The 20,427-nt window shown below is 43.7% G+C and overlaps 1 protein-coding gene across 1 annotated transcript in view; it reads right to left on the bottom strand.

Moving 5' to 3' along the window:
• Positions 1-1,377: 1,377 nt before the first annotated feature.
• Positions 1,378-20,427, bottom strand: part of plpp4 (phospholipid phosphatase 4) — a gene marked incomplete at both ends in the record, with an annotated part of 123,931 nt that continues 104,881 nt past the window's right edge. Inside the window, 2 exons of the mRNA XM_079511791.1 lie at positions 1,378-1,601; positions 7,473-7,643. Of these exons, the coding sequence (XP_079367917.1) occupies positions 1,378-1,601; positions 7,473-7,643 (395 nt within the window). The remainder of the gene's footprint in view (positions 1,602-7,472; positions 7,644-20,427) is intronic.

The raw sequence follows: 20,427 nt of genomic DNA, 5'->3' as shown, positions 1-20,427 counted from the left end.
GTTCTCTGGGCAATATCGGTAGAGGACGCATTGGAGTAACTAAAAGTATTTTTTTCCCGCTGGAAACAAAATCACTTTTTGGCCAAAAAGTACCGTTCATACTTGTGGTGGGGGGCTCAGAGTGCATCCACTAAGGAAAGTAGGCTTTCTATTGACACAACCTGTCTTTGTATTGGTGAGTAGGTCAAACGTTCATGAGATTTCCACAAAAGAGGAGAGGCTGGTCTGATTTCGATTTGAGATTTAAAACTGAAAGTCCCATAGCCTTATACTGCAGGGCAGAATCGTAGAAGCAGTAGAAGGCTATGGACCAGAGCTAGATGCACAGTAGGTGTGAAATGGATGGAGAGAGAGAGAGGGGGGGGGGGGGGGGGGGGGGGGGGCAGGGGGGGACACACTAGTGTTCACTGGAATGTGTTTAAGTTGTTGTCACTCAGGCCCCGTTTCCACCAGGGCTGAACCGGCCCGGTTCTTCATCCATGAGCCAGAGCTCCAAAATTGGAGCGTTGAGTGGGCAAAACCACACCTATATTTAATTGTTTATATATATAAATGGTAAATGGTGCATTTATATAGCGCCTTTATCCAAGGCGCTTTACATAGATTGTGCATTACATTCACCCATTCACACACACATTCATACACCGATTGCGGCGGAAGCCATGCAAGGTACCAACCAGCACATCGGGAGCAATTTGGGGTTCAGTGTCTTGCCCAAGGACACTTCGACATGTAGACAGGAGGAGCCGGGATTCGAACCGCCGACCCATGGATCATTGGACGACCTGCTCTACCTCCTGAGCCACAGCCGCCCCTATATAGGGTCAATATAAGTACATTAATATATGATGATGATTGATAACCCTTCCACAGTAGCTCTTTCAATTTCTTGCATATTTTCCTATATAATGCCTAAATTTGCGTATTTAAATGTACAGTACAATTTCAGAAAACGTGTAATACAATAAATCATTGTCTTCGTGTAAGTAATCAACTGCAGAAGTTTCATGGTGATAACTATTAATTAAATCTTTACCTATTCACCTATCATGTATAGTTGTATACAGTATACTGTAGAATAACAAAAGGTGTGATAAATATGAAAAGGCTATACTCCTGGAAGGGTTATCGTATACATTTTCTTATATTGATCCTATAAACAATTACAATAAACAGGTGTGGTTTCACCCACTCAATTCGTAATTATCGTTACAATTGTGGGGCTCTGGCTCATGGACTATAAAGAACCGGGCCGGTTTAACCCTCTTGGAAAAGGGCCCTGGATCAGTCAGTCATTGGGGATGGGTGGGAGGAGGGCTTGTGGCTGGCTGGGGGCGAGAGTTCTAAGGGTGCGGTCTGCTGGCTGGTGGCTGTTAGTCATACTGGCCCCTCCGTTAGTCCTTCCAGGGGCAGGCTGGTTGCGTTGTCAGAGGGCTGGGGGTGGTCCTGCGGGTGGGAGGAGCGTGCGTGGGTCGCAGCAGCAGCAGCAGCGGCGAGACTGGCGTAAGGCAGGTGACAGTCTGTGTGCAGGAATGGTGGGTAGTGCTGCCGGTAGCAGATGTATGCAAACAGCAACCCGATCACTCCTCCGACAAAGGCATCTGTGGAAGTTTCACATACACACATACATATAGGGTACACACACGATTTACCAAGGTTTTAGGATTATCGAGGCTTTCTGTCAGACAACAACAACAACTGTGAACGTTCTTTGTTCGACAGCTGTTACTTTAATTCACTTTTTCAAAGCACGGCTGATTCTCGAGTCTAGAGTGGAATCTTAATAATTATTTTTTTGCAGTGAAAACAGAAAGTGATACATCTCACACCTGTGACTTGGCATGTGCAAATCAGAATGCTTCTTTGCACATGCTCATATAGCAGAGATGCAGACAAGGATACTTTGAGATGAAGACAAGGATATTTTTAAAACAGAGAAAAAAAGTTGCATTTTTGTTGTAACCAGTAATTTAGCTTCATCATTATTGCACTACACTTGAATATCACAGATCAAGTTTCAAGGTTTAACTCAGTGGTGAATGGACCTGGCAATGGGCCCTGGTGCAAATATTTTGTTTAGGCCCCCTAAAAAATTAAATATTGGGTGCGATGCGTCGCGTTTCATTGTACCAAACGCGTCTTTGAACTGTACCTAAGTGATCTGATTAGGCCTTCTGTTAGGCCTTTTTTGGGCAGTTCTGGACAACCGTGGGTACGACCAACTCTACACCGGGCACTGCACTCCCTGTGGTGGTGTGGAACGCGTGTGTCGAATTTGAAGTCGGTGGGGCTAACGGTGCTCGAGTTATGTGGATTACAGATGTACAGACGGCAGACGCCACGTACACACAGAGACCTGGTGCATTTATAGTTAGATATAGATATAGGGTCTATCAGACAGGGAGTGACTGACATGCCTAGTAATTCATTTTCAATGAGAGAGTATAGGAAGAGAAATGCGACGGCATTAGAGCTATTGACCAGAGCTAAGGACCGCTGTAGCTTAAGAAAACACTGTTTTTCTGCATGGCACTGAGGGATTCAGTAAGCTCTAGTCCACTGAAGCCATTTCCATGGTTACTACTGTATGCATATCCTCTCATATAAAGAAGCTCAGATCCAATCATATATGCAGACGGTGTCAGTCTGACCTGTAAGGAGTGGGTGAAGGTCTTTCGTGCTGGCTTCCAACAGCTGTAGTTACAATAATATGTCATGATAATAATAAACCAACAGCCAAACCACAATAATGTCCAAGGGTTTTGGCTAGTCTCCTGGCAACATGAGATGCTTTTTTGTTTTTTTTTAACTTGGGTTGTTGTTGAGAGAGAGAGAGTGATGAAACCAAACTGAAAGTCCAGGCTGTGAATGTGTTCTACAGAGTGCTGGGCTCGTGTTGCAGTGCAGACAGTATACTTTGGACCTCTAGGCCAGTGGTTCAGGTCCCCGGACCCCACTTGGGTTGTTGTTGAGAGAGTGATGAAACCAAACTGAAAGTCCAGTGCTGGGCTCGTGTTGCAGTTCAGACAGTATACTTTGGACCTCTAGGCCAGGGGTTCAGGTCCCCGGACCCCACTTGGGTTGTTGTTGAGAGAGTGATGAAACCAAACTGAAAGTCCAGTGCTGGGCTCGTGTTGCAGTTCAGACAGTATACTTTAGACCTCTAGGCCAGGGGTTCAGGTCCCCGGACCCCACTTGGGTTGTTGTTGAGAGAGTGATGAAACCAAACTGAAAGTCCAGTGCTGGGCTCGTGTTGCAGTTCAGACAGTATACTTTGGACCTCTAGGCCAGGGGTTCAGGTCCCCGGACCCCACCTTGGGAACCACTGACGTACAGTACGTATGCATCAAAATGCGGTTGCCTTCTGATGTAGGCCTACTGTATGCCTACTGTATGCCTATATACTGTATGTCGCAGGTCAGCTGAAGACTTTGTGATAAATCAAAACAACTGATTGTTTCCTGCTTGTGGGTGAAGGGAATTACAATAGAGCATTTCTTGCTGTTGGGAAAACCTTTTCATCATACTATAATTCTGTCTGTCTGTCTGTCTGTCTGAAACACCGCCGTATCTCCTCACCGCCTGCACCAATCGCTCCCACTTTTCACACATGCATTGACCATAATAATATAATATGGAGGTCTTAACAAAGCCCTTTTTCCCAATTTAACAAATTATAAATTAATAATGAATTTATTAGTGAATTAAAAATGCGAAAACGCACCCAGGGCGCAGTATCCCCCGCGGCCACAAGGGGGGGGGGGGGGCAATATCTCACAACGGGTAAGGGCTAGTGTTTTAAAACAAAGCAATGGAGTTGAGAGGTTTTCTCCGAAGTGCTCTTTACTACTTTTCATTGGTTCAATAGACGTAAAGGGTGTTCAATAGCACTGATTAATGCAAAACGTCACACCTGTGTGACGTGAGGGGGTGCTCTTATCATCACATGTCATCACACATCATCTCATTCCGGCCAATCACAATTTGCGTCCTCACTTTTGTCTTGGCAATGTTTGCGTTTACACAAACACTCAAAACTGGCCATTCATTGTCAATGGCATTCAATGTTTGTGTTAGGACAAAGTTTGTGTTTACACAAACCCTTAACCCATTCTGGGTGTTAGCATTATGTTATGCTTTAGCTATTGAAAAATAGCAGATCTACAAGCTCATAGGTCTGCTATTTTTGAAAAATCGAAGAACGACTGACATAGAAACATAGCTTTTTCAGAAAACTGTCAGGATGTAGAAGACATTTTTAGAATCTGATCTCAGGTCAACATGGGTTAAAGCTGGACATAGGAGGAGGGGCTGGCACCCCTAAAATAAAAATCAAAAACCTAAAAAAGTTAGGTGGTTTCCTCCCGACAGCAACGATTTAGAAATAAAGTCAAACCCTGCGACGTACTGTACAGTTGTATATATTATGGTGGCATCATCCAGATAGTGACTGGAGCACCACTGCACCAACATACCTCCACCTCCTCACCCCCGAGACCAGAGTACGTATTAATGCATTTAGACCTGAGACCAGATTCTAAAAATGTCTTCTACATCCTGACAGTTTTCTGAAAAAGCTATGTTTCTTCGATTTTTCAAAAATAGCAGACCTACAAGGTCTGAGCTTGTAGATCTGCTATTTTTCAATAGCTAAAGCATAACATAATGCTAACACCAAAAGGGGTTCCCGCCCAAAATGGGTTAATGCATTTAGACCTGAGACCACATTCTTTAGTCTTGTAAATCATGCCAGTTTTCTGAAAAACCTTATGTTTCTATGTCACTGGTTCTCAAACTATCTCATGTCAAGGACCCCATAGTAAAATAGGTAAAGGTTTGCATGCACACACCAAGAATGCATTTCAAACGATGTATATTCTCTACATCACAAATGAACAGACGATTCGGCTGTCCAGCCTTCAGTGTGATGAAGGCTGTCAAGGACCCCAAAAATGGTATGTACCGGTACTTGGCCACCGACCAGCTCAGTGGCCTTGTGGTTAGAGTGTCCGCCCTGAGACTGGGAGGTCGGGGTTCGATCCCCGGCCGGGTCATACCAAAGACTCTAAAAATGGGACCCAGTGCCTCCCTGCTTGACACTCACCCCATGGACAGCGTCATGTCCATGGGGTGTACTTGTACATCAAGCTACCTCACGCTACAGAAACAGGAGATGGGCTCCTGCCCTATGGGCCTCATGGCTCGGCAAGGCTACTTACTACTTACTACTACTTGGCCACCGACCCCCATCTGAAAATATGTTGTTCCAGGGACCGCCCCAGAAGCAAAGATTTGAGTTAAAACATTCACAGTGAAAGAATATTAATATAATCAAAGATTTGCACAGAGTTTCATGGTTATTCAAAAATAGCAGATCTAGATAATGGTTAAAAGTGGTTCAAAGCTATAAGGTGCGTTTCTCAGGTCTAAACGGCTTAAGAGGAATTATTGTATTAGTATCCGTCAAGCATGGCTCAGTAGACAGGCTAATGGGGGTCCACTTGAGTTTAATGGGCCAAACTGCTGCAGCTTACTTACTGTACAGGCGTTTGCAGAAGGATTTCTTTGGTTTTGTTTTACGGACGGGCTCCACCGGGCGCGTCAGCGTCGCGTCTCCGTCACCGTCAGGGAATGTTCCCTTTTTAATCAATGAAGGGTGGCTCCACTGCCCGCGTTGACGGAGACGCGACGCGTGCATTAAAATTGAACCGGTGCGTTTTTTGACGCGACGCGACGGAGACGCAACGCGTCCGGTGGAGCCCTGGCGTTACCATTAACCCATTTTGACCTGAGCTGTCAGTCGTTCTTCGATTTTTCAAAAATAGCAGACCTACAAGCTCATAGCGCGCCACTCGGTGACACGCTATGAGCTTGTAGATCTGCTATTTTTCAATAGCTAAAGCATAACATAATGCAAAGCTAAAGCATAACATAATGCTAACACCAAAAGGGGTTCCCGCCCAAAATGGGTTAATGGGCCAAACTACTGCAGCTTACTTACTGTACAGGCGTTTGCAGAAGGATTTCTTTTGGTTTTGTTTTGCCATTAATGCAAAAACAAAAAGAATGGGTCAAATTTGAGCAAAGAGCTTGTGGGCTCAAGAACTTTACACGCGCAAAGAGGAGTTGATTTTGTGTCTGGGAATAGTTATGTGACGAATTCTTGTGTGATAGTGGAGTACTGGTCGTTTAGAAAGGCTTTATTTCTACTCTGTCCCATAAGGTATTCTAAGCATTATCAGTAGAGCATTACATTACAGCAGTCATGTCCAGGGGGGTCAACGCCTTGCCGGCTTGTGGTGGACAATTTTGTCAAAATACTTTTTTTACCACGGACGTACAAAATATATGGACAATAACATTACCAGAAACACATACACAATTGACCATTACATGTTTGTAACTCTGAGAGTGTACACATGGAAGCAAATGTGCACACTCTCAGAGTTATGGGCCTGGGGTCTTTGCAAATAAACAACTCCTAATGCCATAGACAGTGTCGTAGTAAATATGTGTCATAGATACTTTGAACAAAACATGGAGATTGACATTCAGTAAGTGGGTGTCAAAATAGGAACATTACAATGGTGTATAAAACAGAAAATATAAAATTTGCCACAGGCAAGACCAAGTCTTTGCCACGGACACATTTGTCTGTGTGTACGGACATGTTGATGACCCCTGGTCATGTCTGTGTGTATGGACATGTTGATGACCCCTGGTCATGTCTGTGTGTACGGACATGTTGATGACCCCTGGTCATGTCTGTGTGTACGGACATGTTGATGACCCCTGGTCATGTCTGTGTGTACGGACATGTTGATGACCCCTGGTCATGTCTGTGTGTACGGACATGTTGATGACCCCTGGTCATGTGTACGGACATGTTGATGACCCCTGGTCATGTCTGTGTGTACGGACATGTTGATGACCCCTGGTCATGTGTACGGACATGTTGATGACCCCTGGTCATGTCATGTCATGTCATGTCATGTTGTCTCTGCCTCCCTCCTTGCCTCTCTCCGGCTATTTCTGATGAGATGTGAGAAACAGACGGTTGGAATCATTCTCTGCCTTCAAGCCCTGATAGCTCATAATGCCACCTCACTGTCGTCCGCGGCAGCTTTCATTAAATCAGACCCCTCATACCCTATCGCTTATAGCATTATTAGCAGCATTTTTCACTTTAACACCAGCGGCCACCAACGTTTTGCTGAGATCAAGTGGATGATCTGCCCAGAAAGACTAGGGAATGTTTCATACGTATATGTATTTTGTTTCAGACATTTTATCGTAAACCTTTTAAGTTTGAACAACCTTTTGAACAGCCAACCTCCTGAAGCAGATTGAAATCTGAACTATGTTAAGTGGGGCACTGAAATATTATTTTTCATTGAGTCATCGAAATAACAACGACACTCAAATCTAGATCCGTCTTCTCCTGTTCTGATGAAGCGAGCTGTGGAACAAACCTTGCCAGTGGTGTTTGTAGTCACACGTGCGGGACAAAGCGATCATCATGGCACTGTAGAGAGGCAGCACCATGGCACAGAGACGCCAACTACGCCCACGACCCTGCTCCGTAAAGCACTGCAGCTTCCCTGCCAGGTAGAAGGAGGTGAATCCAAGGCCAGAGAATGCAACTGCACGGGAAAAAGACATGATAGCAGAGAGTGGGAGAGAGTTTTATTAAGCCATTTGAAAATGTGCCACATGTTGCGTTCACACAGGCAGACGCAACGACGCAGTCGACCATTCATTCATTGTCAATGGAATCCAGCGACATGACGATGCAAAGATGCATGTTGGCTGCTCCAAATGATACTACCATTTGTCTTTGCGTCTTTGCTTTGAACATAATATTTCTTTGTTGTTTGATTAGATTTAGTCCAAATTGTACGACTGGCATATTGTAGGTGGATGGAGTGGAACCTACTATATGATCTGAATAGTCAGTCATTCTCATACATTCTCTCATTGGGCTTAACCCATTTTCACCTGAGATCAGATTCTAAAAATGTCTTCTTCAACCTTACAGTTTTCTGAAAAAGCTATGTTTCTATGTCAGTCGTTCTTCGTCTTTTCAAAAATAGCAGACCTACAAGCTCGTAGCGCGCCACTCGGTGGCGCGCTATGAGCTTGTAGATCTGCTATTTTTCAATAGCTAAAGCATAACATAATGCTGCACCAAAAGGGGTTCCCGCCCAAAATGGGTTAAACGCACCAGACAGAATATCTTTGTTGTTTGATTAGATTTAGTCCGAAATGTACGACTGTCATATTGTAGGTGGATGGAGTGAAACCTACTATATGATCTGAATAGTCAGTCATTCTCATACATTCTCTCATTGGTCTTAACCCATTTACGCCTGACGTCGAAATAAAAAAAAGAAATCTTCTAAATCATGACAATTTTCGGAAAGATTTGAGGCACATTTTAACGATTTAAAAAAAATAGCAGACCTACAAGCTCGTAGCGCGCCACTCGGTGGCGCGCTATGAGCTTGTAGATCTGCTATTTTTCAATAGCTAAAGTATAACATAATGCTTAAAACACCAAAAGGAGTTCCCGCCCAAAATGGGTTTTAAACTTCTAGCCAGTGAAATTATAGTGACATGAAACCGTTCATCTTTTTTTTTCTTCATGTGGACCAGCTGGAACCCCTTCAAGGACCCCTGGGCCCTATTTTGAGAGGCTTTATTTTAAAGACCACTTATCAGGTCACAGAAAAAAATATACCGGTATTACTGTGTCAGCATAATGCCATATCTACACTGCAATATAAACTCCCATCAGCCCAATGTCGTGACTAGACTGTGGTATAAGCTCACAGGACACACTTCCCCCGTTCTTGTTTAGATGCACCATATGGTGGATTCCAATACCTAACTCTGCAGTGTTAAGATTAAGGTATTTTAATGGAGATTTATTCAAACTTTTGTTTTTCTCTATGGACAATATATAGGCAAAGCTTTCCTGTTGTGCTGGTGGCTGTAGTGTCTGTTTTTTTCTTTTTTCGCTCACATATGCATCTGTCTGTTTTCATAGGTTAAAGGTCTTTGTAGACTGATGCGTTTTTCCATTTCTCAGCAGTGGTTGCTGTGGTGTTGAACTGTGGTATCGGTATATTGTTACGTTTTGCACGTACAGACACAATGTGTCTCTTGCTTCAGTTATTGTCGTGTAGTTCCGGTTTTGGTCTCAATGCCCTTAATCGCCTACTAGTTGCTTACTAGTCTTGCGTAGCCAGACAACTATTCCACAATCTCCGAATGCTATAGAGAGTCTGGGACTATAGCCCCCATGAGCTGAGTAAGGGAAGCTGCCATTTCCGTTCACGAAAATATATTTTAAAATATCTTTAGGGCTTATTTTTTAATTTCCTTTTCTGCTAAGCAACACGCTATATATGCTTAGATGTTTTCTATTTACATTAGGATAAATGTGTGCAACTGTAAAGACGACACGGAAGTGGCGAGGAGGCTCCACTTCTGCGTTATCGCTTACGCATGATAGCTCTTCCGTTGGCCCAGACTGTATGATGAAGCGTTTGGAAATCGCGGAGGCAACAGTCTGGTAACGCGAGACAAGTTGCTTACTAACAGTGGTCACACAGTTGTCATATACATCGCCCACCCCCGCTCCCTGTGAAAACCTTACATCGGGGCTCCACCGGGCGCGTCAGCGTTGCGTCTCTGTCACCGTCAGGGAATGTTCCCTTTTTAATCAATGAAGGGTGGCTCCACTGCCTGCGTTGCGTTGCGTTGCGTTACGTTGTGTGACTGCTTTAAAATTGCCCCGGTTCGTTTTTTGACGCACGCGTCCGGTGGAGCCCCGGCGTTAGGCTCAGCCATCATATTTGATCTGGCACCGTTACTCAGGGTGAAACATGGATGTAATGATCTTTGCGTGTCAGCTATACTAGCAATCATTTACAGTACCTCTACAATGCTGGGGTGATGAAGAGAGCTGGCCAGATTGCAATAGAACCCGCCCAGCCCAGCATCCATATACCTCTTTGCTAAACTACCATCTTTCAGATGACGGTACCGGTCAATTCCCACCTGTTATCCCATTTTGACCTGAGATCAGATTCTAAAAATGTCTTCAACATCCTGACAGTTTTCTGAAAAAGCTATGTTTCTATGTCGGTTGTTCTTCGATTTTTCAAAAATAGCAGACCTACAAGCTCATAGGGCGCCACTCGGTGGCGCGCTATGAGCTTGTAGATCTGCTATTTTTCAATAGCTAAAGCATAACATGATGCTAACACCAAAAGGGGTTCCCGCCTAAAATGGGTTATACTGTATATGCTCAAGATTTATTGTCTGCATGATTCATTGTTGTTTATCTTGTAAACTGTTACTGTCCTATGCTTCATGTTGTACCTTAGCCAGAACCAATTCCTGTGTTATATATATCCTACATTTCTTAACTGGCAATAAAGTGCTTCTGAGTTCTGAGTAGACAGAGCTACAGTACATTGTAGACAATACAAACATAGTGGAATGATGCAATATGAAAGATTGCCACGCAATGGTAGACGCATATTGAAGCAATAAGGTCAATTAAATGACTTCAAGGACTTAAACTAAAGCAGCTCAGTAAATCAGTGTCATTTGCCCTTCCCGGTGATGGATAACATAAACAATGTGTACAGTAATATGTACTCGCATAGTGATTGATAGTCTTCTACTGTATGTTTTTGGCAGCAAATCATCTATTTTAGTTTTTTTGTCACAGTCTTTGGAATTAAACTTAATTTAGTTTCCTATTTTAGTCATCTGAAATGTTTTAGTGTAGTCGACTAAATATCATGCGATTTTAGTCGACTAAATCTACAGTTGGTTTTTGTCGACAAAAATGCATTTTTGCGGGCCTTGATGGCGTAATGGTAGCTTTTACCCTTGGTTGCATGGTGAAAAGAGCCGATCTACAAGCTCACAACGTGTCGCACTGCACTGTTTATTTAACCTTTATTTACTCTTATCTACTCTTTTCTCTGAGTCTCTTCTGTAGGGTGCTTGTAGATCGGCTCTTTTCTCTGAGTCTCTTCTGTAGGGTGCTTGTAGATCGGCTCTTTTCTCTGAGTCTCTTCTGTAGGGTGCTTGTAGATCGGCTCTTTTCTCTGAGTCTCTTCTGTAGGGTGCTTGTAGATCGGCTCTTTTCTCTGAGTCTCTTCTGTAGGGTGCTTGTAGATCGGCTCTTTTCTCTGAGTCTCTTCTGTAGGGTGCTTGTAGATCGGCTAATTTCAGAGAGCAACACCGAGCGCAACCAAACAAAATGTCTTGTCTTTTAGTTAGTCTCTTGTCCGCTAGTCCCTCCCTAACATTTTAGTCACGTTTTTATTTGTTGACGGAATTGTCAGTATATTTAGTCATAGTTTTAGTCATCATGGCTTAGTTTTTAATTCAGTTTTCGCCAGTGAAAAAAGGTAGTCATTTTTCGGCATAGTTTTAGTCGACGGAATCAATAACTAAAAAACATTGCATGGATGCACCTGGGACGTATCCTCAGATTCCTCAGTGATGTATCCTGAGGTCAACAGGGTTTCGGGTCTCTCAACATCATACCCCTCACTCAGGCGACCCAGCCGGGGTGATCAAGTCCCGACTTACGTGACGTCCCAGTAGCTACCCTCAATCAGTCCCACTAGGGAAAAACCAGGGGCACACAATCCGTTGGAACTACTCCAGAACTACTCTGCCAGGGCTGGGAGGTACACTTCTGGCGCATGGGGGGACTAGGCTCTGTGGGTTGTCTCCTGTCCGGGCCCCTCCTACGTCTCACCAGGTCCACCCCTACTCTCACCAGGCTCAGGACCTGTGCGTTGCACCAGAGTCTCAGCACCAGACAGTTCATTCAGGAGTGGTGGGCAATGGTTCCGCAGGGACATGGTGCTGCGGTTCCGCTTGCTAGCACACTGATCTTGTGCTAGAGCCGGCTGGTTTCCCATAGATGTACTGCACAAAAGGAAAACCTTAATTGGAACAGGTGCACCTCGTTGACCATAACTAGGTCATTGTATTGTTCCTTTCTCTTTCTATCAATAGATAGATAGATTCTTTATTTTTGTGTCATGCACCCAATTAGGCGCCCCGCCCACGTGGACTTATAGGACACACCATACAAATCATTGCTTCAGTATTGCATTGTGTACAACAAACAGTTTTTATTGTCTCCACCAGGCCGAAGGCATGGGGAGAGAGTATGTTTTGCACTCCGTCCGTCCGTCCGTGTGTCCGTCCGTCCGTCCGTCCGTCCGTGTGTGTGTGTGTGTGTGTGTGTCCGTCCGTCTGTGAACAGCTAATCTCCGGCACCGTTAACCCGGTCGATGCCAAATTTTGCACACACACTCCCTGGATGCCAACGATGAACCTCTGCCCCAAAATTTCCAGAACGACCTGTTATAGCGCCACCAGGAGGCCGCTTTGTGCAAAACATGTTTTTGCACAGTACACCTACAGATTTTGTCTAAACATCACACAAATTGGTACACAGTCTCTCTAGAGCCATTCAACGAAACGGGTCTTTCAGATTTCTCAGACTCCATCCTGATTGGTTAAGATTGGCTTCCAAAGTTCGCAGGAGTGCTCAGTTTCAAACAAAATGCTGCAAATCATGAACACATTGTGTGATTTCTGTGAAATTGTGCACGCACATTCCCACTAGGCCGAGGAAGAAATGCCACATGAACATTTTCAACTCAGCCTCATGGTGGCGCTATAACTGGCAGAAAAGTGTTTTACCTCTAACTGCACGGATCTGTGGATAACTTTGTATGCCAACTCCCTAGAGGCCAAGGAAAAACCTTTGCCTGGAATTTTTCACATCTGCTCTTTATAGCGCCACCAGGAGGCCGACATATGTAAAACACATTTTCTAATATTACTCCTTCAGATTTTATCCAAATTTCACGCAAATCGGTACACATGCTCTTCATAGTTCATGTGATGAAGACGGGTTTGTTTGATTTCTCATAATTCACCCTCATTGGCTATGATTGGCTTCTAAACTTTTCAGGAGTAGCCCGCTTTGTACCCGTTTTGAACAAATCGCCACAACTACTCAACGCAGCGTCCGATTGTGGTGAAACTGTGCATGTATATTCCCACTAGGCTTTGGAAGAAATGCCACTTGACAGTTTTCAAATCAGCCTCATGGTGGCGCTACAACAGGCCAAGCCGCGTCACACACACACACACACATGTTTATATTGCTCCTAAACATTTTGCCAAACATCACACACACACTCCTATCCTCCTGGTGGAGACCTGTGCCCAGAAGGGCACTTTTTATATATATATTTTTTTTTTACACAAACAAAACATTCTGCCTTTTTTCCCACGCGTTGCATAAAAAGTCTGCTAAAGCAAAAATACCTTTCCTAAAACAAAATTCCAGTTTTTCGTATAGTCCTCTAACCAGAAAAAGTTAACACAGATGGTTGTCATTTTACAAAATAATACATGTCTTAATTCTTCATATAATGGGGCAGTAAAACAAAAAATTAATTTCATTTTCAATTTCTTTCAAATCACACACTAGACACACTCTACCCGTTTCTAAAGCTAATGATAAGGTAGAAGCTCTATAGCTGCAAATGGACCCATCCTAGAATGGAAATGATAGGGATGTTGAGTGCCTTAATGGGCCTCGACGGTGAGTTTCCTGCAGCAAACACATTTTCATCTATATATGTCTGACGATATAATGTAGATTAACCACCAGGCTCCTGCAGGCTGTGAAATGATGTGTTCCTGTAGAAGCTACAGCCGTGAAGCTTCTACACCATGTGGTTCCCAAACTTCTTCATGTCAAGGACCCCCAAATTGGCACTCATCAGCCCGCGGACCCCCCATTAGAAAATATATGCCAAGGACCCCCATAAGAGAAGATTTTTTACGGCTCTAACAGTGATTCTCAACCCGAAAAAGGACCCCCAGTTTGACATTAATTAGGCTACGGACCCCCAATTAATGCCATTTCTATCTCTGAGACCCCGATTTATATTGTAAAATCAATGTTAATTTAACTCTGAGAGTGTACAAATGGAACCAAATGGACCGGTTAGGGTCCATTTGGTTCCATGAGTACACTCTCAGAGTTACAGACCCATAAGGGTCCATTTGGTTCCTAACTATCATTTAGCTGAGGACCCCCTGGAACTCCCTCAAGGACCCCTGGGGGTCCCCAGACCCCACTTTGGGAACCACTGTTCTACACTGTAGAATCTACCCGATCAATCTAGTGGGGAAAAAAACTGTTTAATTTGCGATGTCATGGAGAAATACTTCACTACCTACACTTCTACGACGTCTCTGATTGGTGGAGCTCACTACTACGGTAATGTCATGTTTGAGGGGTACTAGCCCCTCCTATGACCAGCTTTCCGGGTCTGTGTGAACACAAACATTGACATTGTGATTGGCTGATGAACACATAGCGACAATTTGATTGGCTGAGCAAAGTACATACTGAGAATAAAAGTGAGGGCAGAAAAGTGAAGACGGCAAAAGTAATTGGCCGGAATTACATTTGTGATGATTTGATTGGCTGAGCGTTGAATATGATGTATGATGATCTAAGAGCGCCCCTCACTTCACAGAAGTGTGATTTTTAATGTCATACCAGGAGACACTGACAATGATTTGTTCCATGGATAAGGAAGCCGTATATGGTTCAGGACCATGGACAGAGCTCACATCTCCAGCACTACTTGGTACTATGGACAGCTCACAGTGCATGTAGTTCAGGACCATGGACAGAGCTCACATCTCCAGCACCACCTGGTACTATGGACAGCTCACAGTACATGTGGTTCAGGACCATGGACAGAGCTCACATCTCCAGCACTACTCGGTACTATGGACTGCTCACAGTGCATGTGGTTCAGGACCATGGACAGAGCTCACATCTCCAGCACTACTCGGTACTAGTATGGACAGCTTACAGTGCATGTGGTTCAGGACCATGGACAGAGCTCACATCTCCAGCACTACTTGGTACTATGGACCGCTCACAGTGCATGTGGTTCAGGACCATGGACAGAGCTCACATCTCCAGCACTGCATGTGGTTCAGGACCATGGACAGAGCTCAAGTGTCCACTGTACGTCTCAGTACCATGGACAGCTCACATCTCGTGTGGTTTAGAATAGTGGTTTTAAAACCCTTTTCATATTCCATTATTTATTCAGCATTTCCATTCTCTAATTATGTAGACTTCTTAGAAATTAAATAATGCAGATGATTAACAATGATTTAACTCTTGAGAGCGTAAAATTAAACCAAATGGACCTGTAAGGGCCCAGCCCTACACAGTATGGCACTGCAGTACTGCAGTATATCATGGTACTGTGGTACTGTGACAATAATTTATCCAGTCACAAGTTGCTACCAAAGTGCTTGGTGGTAAAGTCACAGCTGAAAAAGCTGAGAAAAAAAAGAAACTCCTGTGTGTGTGTGTGTGTGTGTGTGTGTGTATGTGTGTGTGTGAGACAGTAGATTAGATTAGATGTCCTTTATTGTCCACAAGGGAAATTAATTTTGCTCGGGTCAGTACAGTACAGACAAGACGATAAAAATGCATACAGTAAATCATTTAGATAAACACCACAGTAAAATGTGCAATAGCAAGAGCTAAATTCGAAAATATAAATAACCATTTTAGAAAGATTCTAAAAAGAAAGAACATCAATGCCCTCTAACACACTCGGGGTACATGTGTGCGTGCGTGCGTGCGTGCGTGCGTGTTGTTGTTGAAGGTCAGATGGTAGTCCCGAGGTAATGGCTGCTAACCCTCTCCACAACATGTCCACTGAGTGCCAGCTGTTGGGACAGGGTCAGCCTTCCTCCAAGAGTCTTTGAGATTCGAGAATCTATCTCCGTTCTTCACATTCCTCCAGAGAATAGCTTCTCTGCATCCCTCCTCAAAAGGGGTAGGACTCCTATAGTCTAGTTTGCACGGTCCACTCCAAGCCCCTTAGGCTGTTGACCTATGTCAGCTCCAATGAGCATCTCCACTCTCGTTGGAACTCCCATCGAGTGGGTGGAACGCTACAAATGCCTTGGCTTTTGGTTGGATAAACACCTTAATCTTTGATGTACAGTCCAACACCTGCAGATATTTGGATATGTACTAGCCTATGTTCATGCCTATATATTTATTATGTCGGTTCAGATCGTGTATATGGTGTATTTTGCCTTGCTACTAAAAAGCAGGACTTTGGTGAGGTGTTGTATTTATTCATAGGTGCTTTGAGGTGTATTCTGGATGTTGTATTTGCTGGTCCAAAATGTAACATTGACGATGTGGTATTGAAGTGTAATTTTATTTCTGCCTTTTGGCCAGTTCCCACTTGTAAAAGAGACGCAGTCTCAATGTGTTTTTACTGGTTAAAGGTTAAATATATATATATTTTTAAATAGTTAAAACAGGGCTGTTGTTCAGCTTGCAGAGCACAATAAAATCTTTCTTTCCGTAGTACTTGCCCTAGCCTCGACCTCCTACAGGTGTATGCAAAGGCTCAACTTATGTAACTTAGACAGCATTTTATATAGACTTAGATGGCAGTGCCAAAAAGAAGTCTTTGCAAAAGTGCAAATGTATGGTGGTACGATTTAAGCACCAATAACTTCTTTAAGAAAGGACAGAGTGAAGAATACAAGGCTCTACAGTTTGTGATATGCCGTACCTAACATGTGCAAAAAATGTGCAAATGCATACAACAGATCACCATGTGGTCAATATGGGCTAGGCTACCAGTTCAAAGGAAACAGGACCCCCCCCTCCCCGCCATGCAGTAATCCTGGTCTCTAAACCACCTCCCCCTGCAGGCCAGCCGGGGCAGGCCTGATGGAGGGGAAAGGAACTAGTCGGAATAATGTGTTCCTTCCACGCGCTACGTCCGGTCGAGTAAACTCTCCCCTGTCAGGTGAAAAGAAGCGGCTTGGGCTCCACATGCATATAAGGAAGCATGAGGTCAGTCCGCTGCCCCCCCAGGTTGGCAGAGGAAGTGTAGCGCCCAGGATTACATTAGATAATTGACACTGGGTGAAAAAATGGGTTGCAAAATTGTGGTAAAAAACGTCACTCATCTTAACAGCCATATGTCCTTTCTTCTTCTCTAAGTAGCGTATGATTACTGTAAAATGTCCCCCGCAGGCAGGCAGACACACACACACACACACACACACACACACACACACACACACACACACGCAGATAATTATGAATATCCATTCCAAAGTTCCATCATGCTTCCTTCGAACATTTTAGCAGTATTTATAAATCTGGATTTAGTTGTGAAAGTTGTGAAGTCTGCATAATATTAACCCAGCCTGCAATTTGGCAACACGCTTTTCTGCAATGGAGGAACCAGCTCATTATATCACTGTATAAGGAAGGTTGGTGACCCAAAACAACTGATGTGAATATAGACAATAATAGCAGACATTAGGCAGAACGCTGGGGTACACCATTAAGAATATGTAGCCAAGTACAGGTGGGCCAATAACATTTGTGACCAGATTTGACTGAGAGACTGCCATCGCGCAAATTACAGCTTTTCACCAGAGGAGAAAAACTTTTTTCTTTCTTTTTTAGCTACTGTATGATTCCCTGCTTTCATATGACATGAAAAACGAAAATTCAAAAAAATCCAATGGCAGTCCCTCAGTCAAATTTAGTCACATTTGATTCACAACCACGCCACAGATATGCCAAGGCCATACCACAGAAAATGGATCATCAATGCCACTGTATCCAAGCTTTGGACCGGAATAGAGGAGTTTTCAGTGGTAACTGAAATATACGTTTCAGATTATATGTAATTGGCCGCTGACCCCCATCTGAAAATATGTTGTTCCAGGGACCCCCACAGAAGCAAAGATTTGAGTTAAAAACTTAATTGGCTCTGAAAGAATATATATTTGCACCACATTTTCACGATTTTTCAAAAATAGCAGACCTACAAGCTCATAGTGCGGCACCGAGTGCCGCACTATGAGCTTGTAGATCTGCTATTTTTCAATAGCTAAAGAATGCTTAAAACACCGAAAGGGGTTCCCGCCCAAAATGGGTTAATTACATTTGATGCCAATGCACTTTTACTCGGGCACATTTTGGAACTTTTACAAGTGTTTCTATATAGTGCAGTATTGGTACTTTTACTTAACCCATTTTGGGTGGGAACCCCTTTTGGTGTTAGCATTATGTTATGCTTTAGCTATTGCAGATCTACAAGCTCATAGCGCGCCACCGAGTGGCGCGCTACGAGCTTGAAGGTCTGCTATTTTTGAAAAATCGAAGAACGACATAGAAACATAGCTTTTTCAGAAAACTGTCTAGAATCTGATTTCAGGTCAAAATGGGTTAAGTAGGAAATGTGACCACTGTGAAATATGGAATGAATGAAAGGCTGTGTGTGACAGAGCTGGCGAAGGTAGTGCAGACACTAGGCCATTAGTTTGCTGCCGCTGTGGCGCGCCAAACGGCGCCCATCAGCACCCATCAGCTGGCCATTTGTCACTCCACCCCAAAACAGGCCAGGAATACTAAGGATGCTGAGGTGTGCGTGTGTGCGTGTGCGTGTGCGCGCAGCCCTGCAGAAAGTGCAGCGAGGAGAGAGAGAGAGAGGAGAGAAAAGAACAATGGAATGGATGTTGTGTTGTTTTTGGCAGCACATTTCTATTTTAGTTTGAGTCATAGTCACCTTTCATTTAGTTTGAGTCATAGTCACCTTTCATTTAGTTTGAGTCATAGTCACCTTTCATTTAGTTTGAGTCATAGTCACCTTTCATTTAGTTTGAGTCATAGTCACCTTTCATTTAGTTTGAGTCATAGTCACCTTTCATTTAGTTTGAGTCATAGTCACCTTTCATTTAGTTTGAGTCACCCGGAATGTTTTAGTGTTAGTCTAGTTTTAGTTTAAAAAGGTAGTCGACGAACGTCTTCCGTCAACACAGCTGTTCCTTTGGGCCGTCCTGCTGGCTGAGGATGATTTGGTTCCATTAACCCATTTTGGACTGAAAAAAAGTCTTCTAAATCCTAATAGTTTTCTGAAAAACCTATGTTTCTATGTCAGTGGTGGTCAACCTTTTTCACGCCAAAGACCCCCAGATATTGGGCCACAGACCTAACCTGACTCCGCCAGATTGAGGACCAAGCACCCCCAGATATTGGGCCACAGACCTAACCTGACTCCGCCAGATTGAGGACCAAGCACCCCCAGATATTGGGCCACAGACCTAACCTGACTCCGCCAGATTGAGGACCAAGCACCCCCAGATATTGGGCCACAGACCTAACCTGACTCCGCCAGATTGCGGCAGTACTGAGTTCACAAGTTGAGTTCACCGGCCGCGTTTTTCGGAAAACCGAACGCCGCATAAAAATCCTAATTCGCGCCCGGTGTGTGGAGACCTTTAATGTTAGGGAGGGACTAGTGGAGAAGATATCTAGTAGAACTAAATGTTAGGGAGGGACTAGTGGAGAAGAGGTCCAGTAGAACTAAATGTTAGGGAGGGACATTTTTCCCAGAAGGAAAGATTTGAGTTAAAAATGTTCGTTCTGAAAGAATATATTCAAAGGTTTGCACCACATTCTCACGACTTTTCAAAAAATAGCAGACCTACAAGCTTTTAGCGTGGCACTCGGTGCCGCGCTATGAGCCTGCTATTTTTCAATAGCTAAAATATAACATAATGCTTAAAACACCAAAAGGGGTTCCCGCCCAAAATGGGTTAAGAGTGAAGCCCCATCAAGTTGTTTTGACGACCTGCAGTATAAATCTCTGGAATAGCTTTAGCTAAGTTATTAATGTGTGTTGTATTATATTGGGCTCAGCTGTTTTTGTGTTCTGACTGTACTCATTTTCACTTCACTGTTTTTGATCTATTTTCTTTCTGTTTTTCCCTTTCCTATTTCTTTTTTTTAACAAAAGCCCAGGGACGGGTGTTGCAAATCAGCATAAGCTATAAACACTACGATATACTATCTCAGTTTGACTACAATATACCACAATATCTATCCCAATCATAACACCAGAAAGAAAGGAGGACAAAGAATGGATAATAATGCTGCTGACACTCTGGTTTTTCTAATGCCACGTCATGAACCTCATAGATGGGGTATGTCAATCATATTGACATACAATCATATTGACGTGTGTCAATCAGGTATGTCAATCATAGTGACGATGGGGGTAAATTATTGTTGGTTTCGTCGACAAACTATATGAGGAAAAATGTTTGTCGGCTACCTTCTTCACCGAGGAACACTAAATATATTGACAATTTTGTCAACAAATAGAAACTACAGTACAATGTTAGGGAGGGACTAGTGGAGAAGAGATCCAGTAGAACTAAATGTTAGGGAGGGACTAGTGGAGAAGAGATCCAGTAGAACTAAATGTTAGGGAGGGA

Source organism: Electrona antarctica (genome assembly GCF_951216825.1).
Source record: "Electrona antarctica genome assembly, chromosome: 10".
Classification (NCBI taxonomy): Eukaryota; Metazoa; Chordata; class Actinopteri; order Myctophiformes; family Myctophidae; genus Electrona; species Electrona antarctica.
This window is presented reverse-complemented; position numbering and strand designations above follow the sequence as displayed.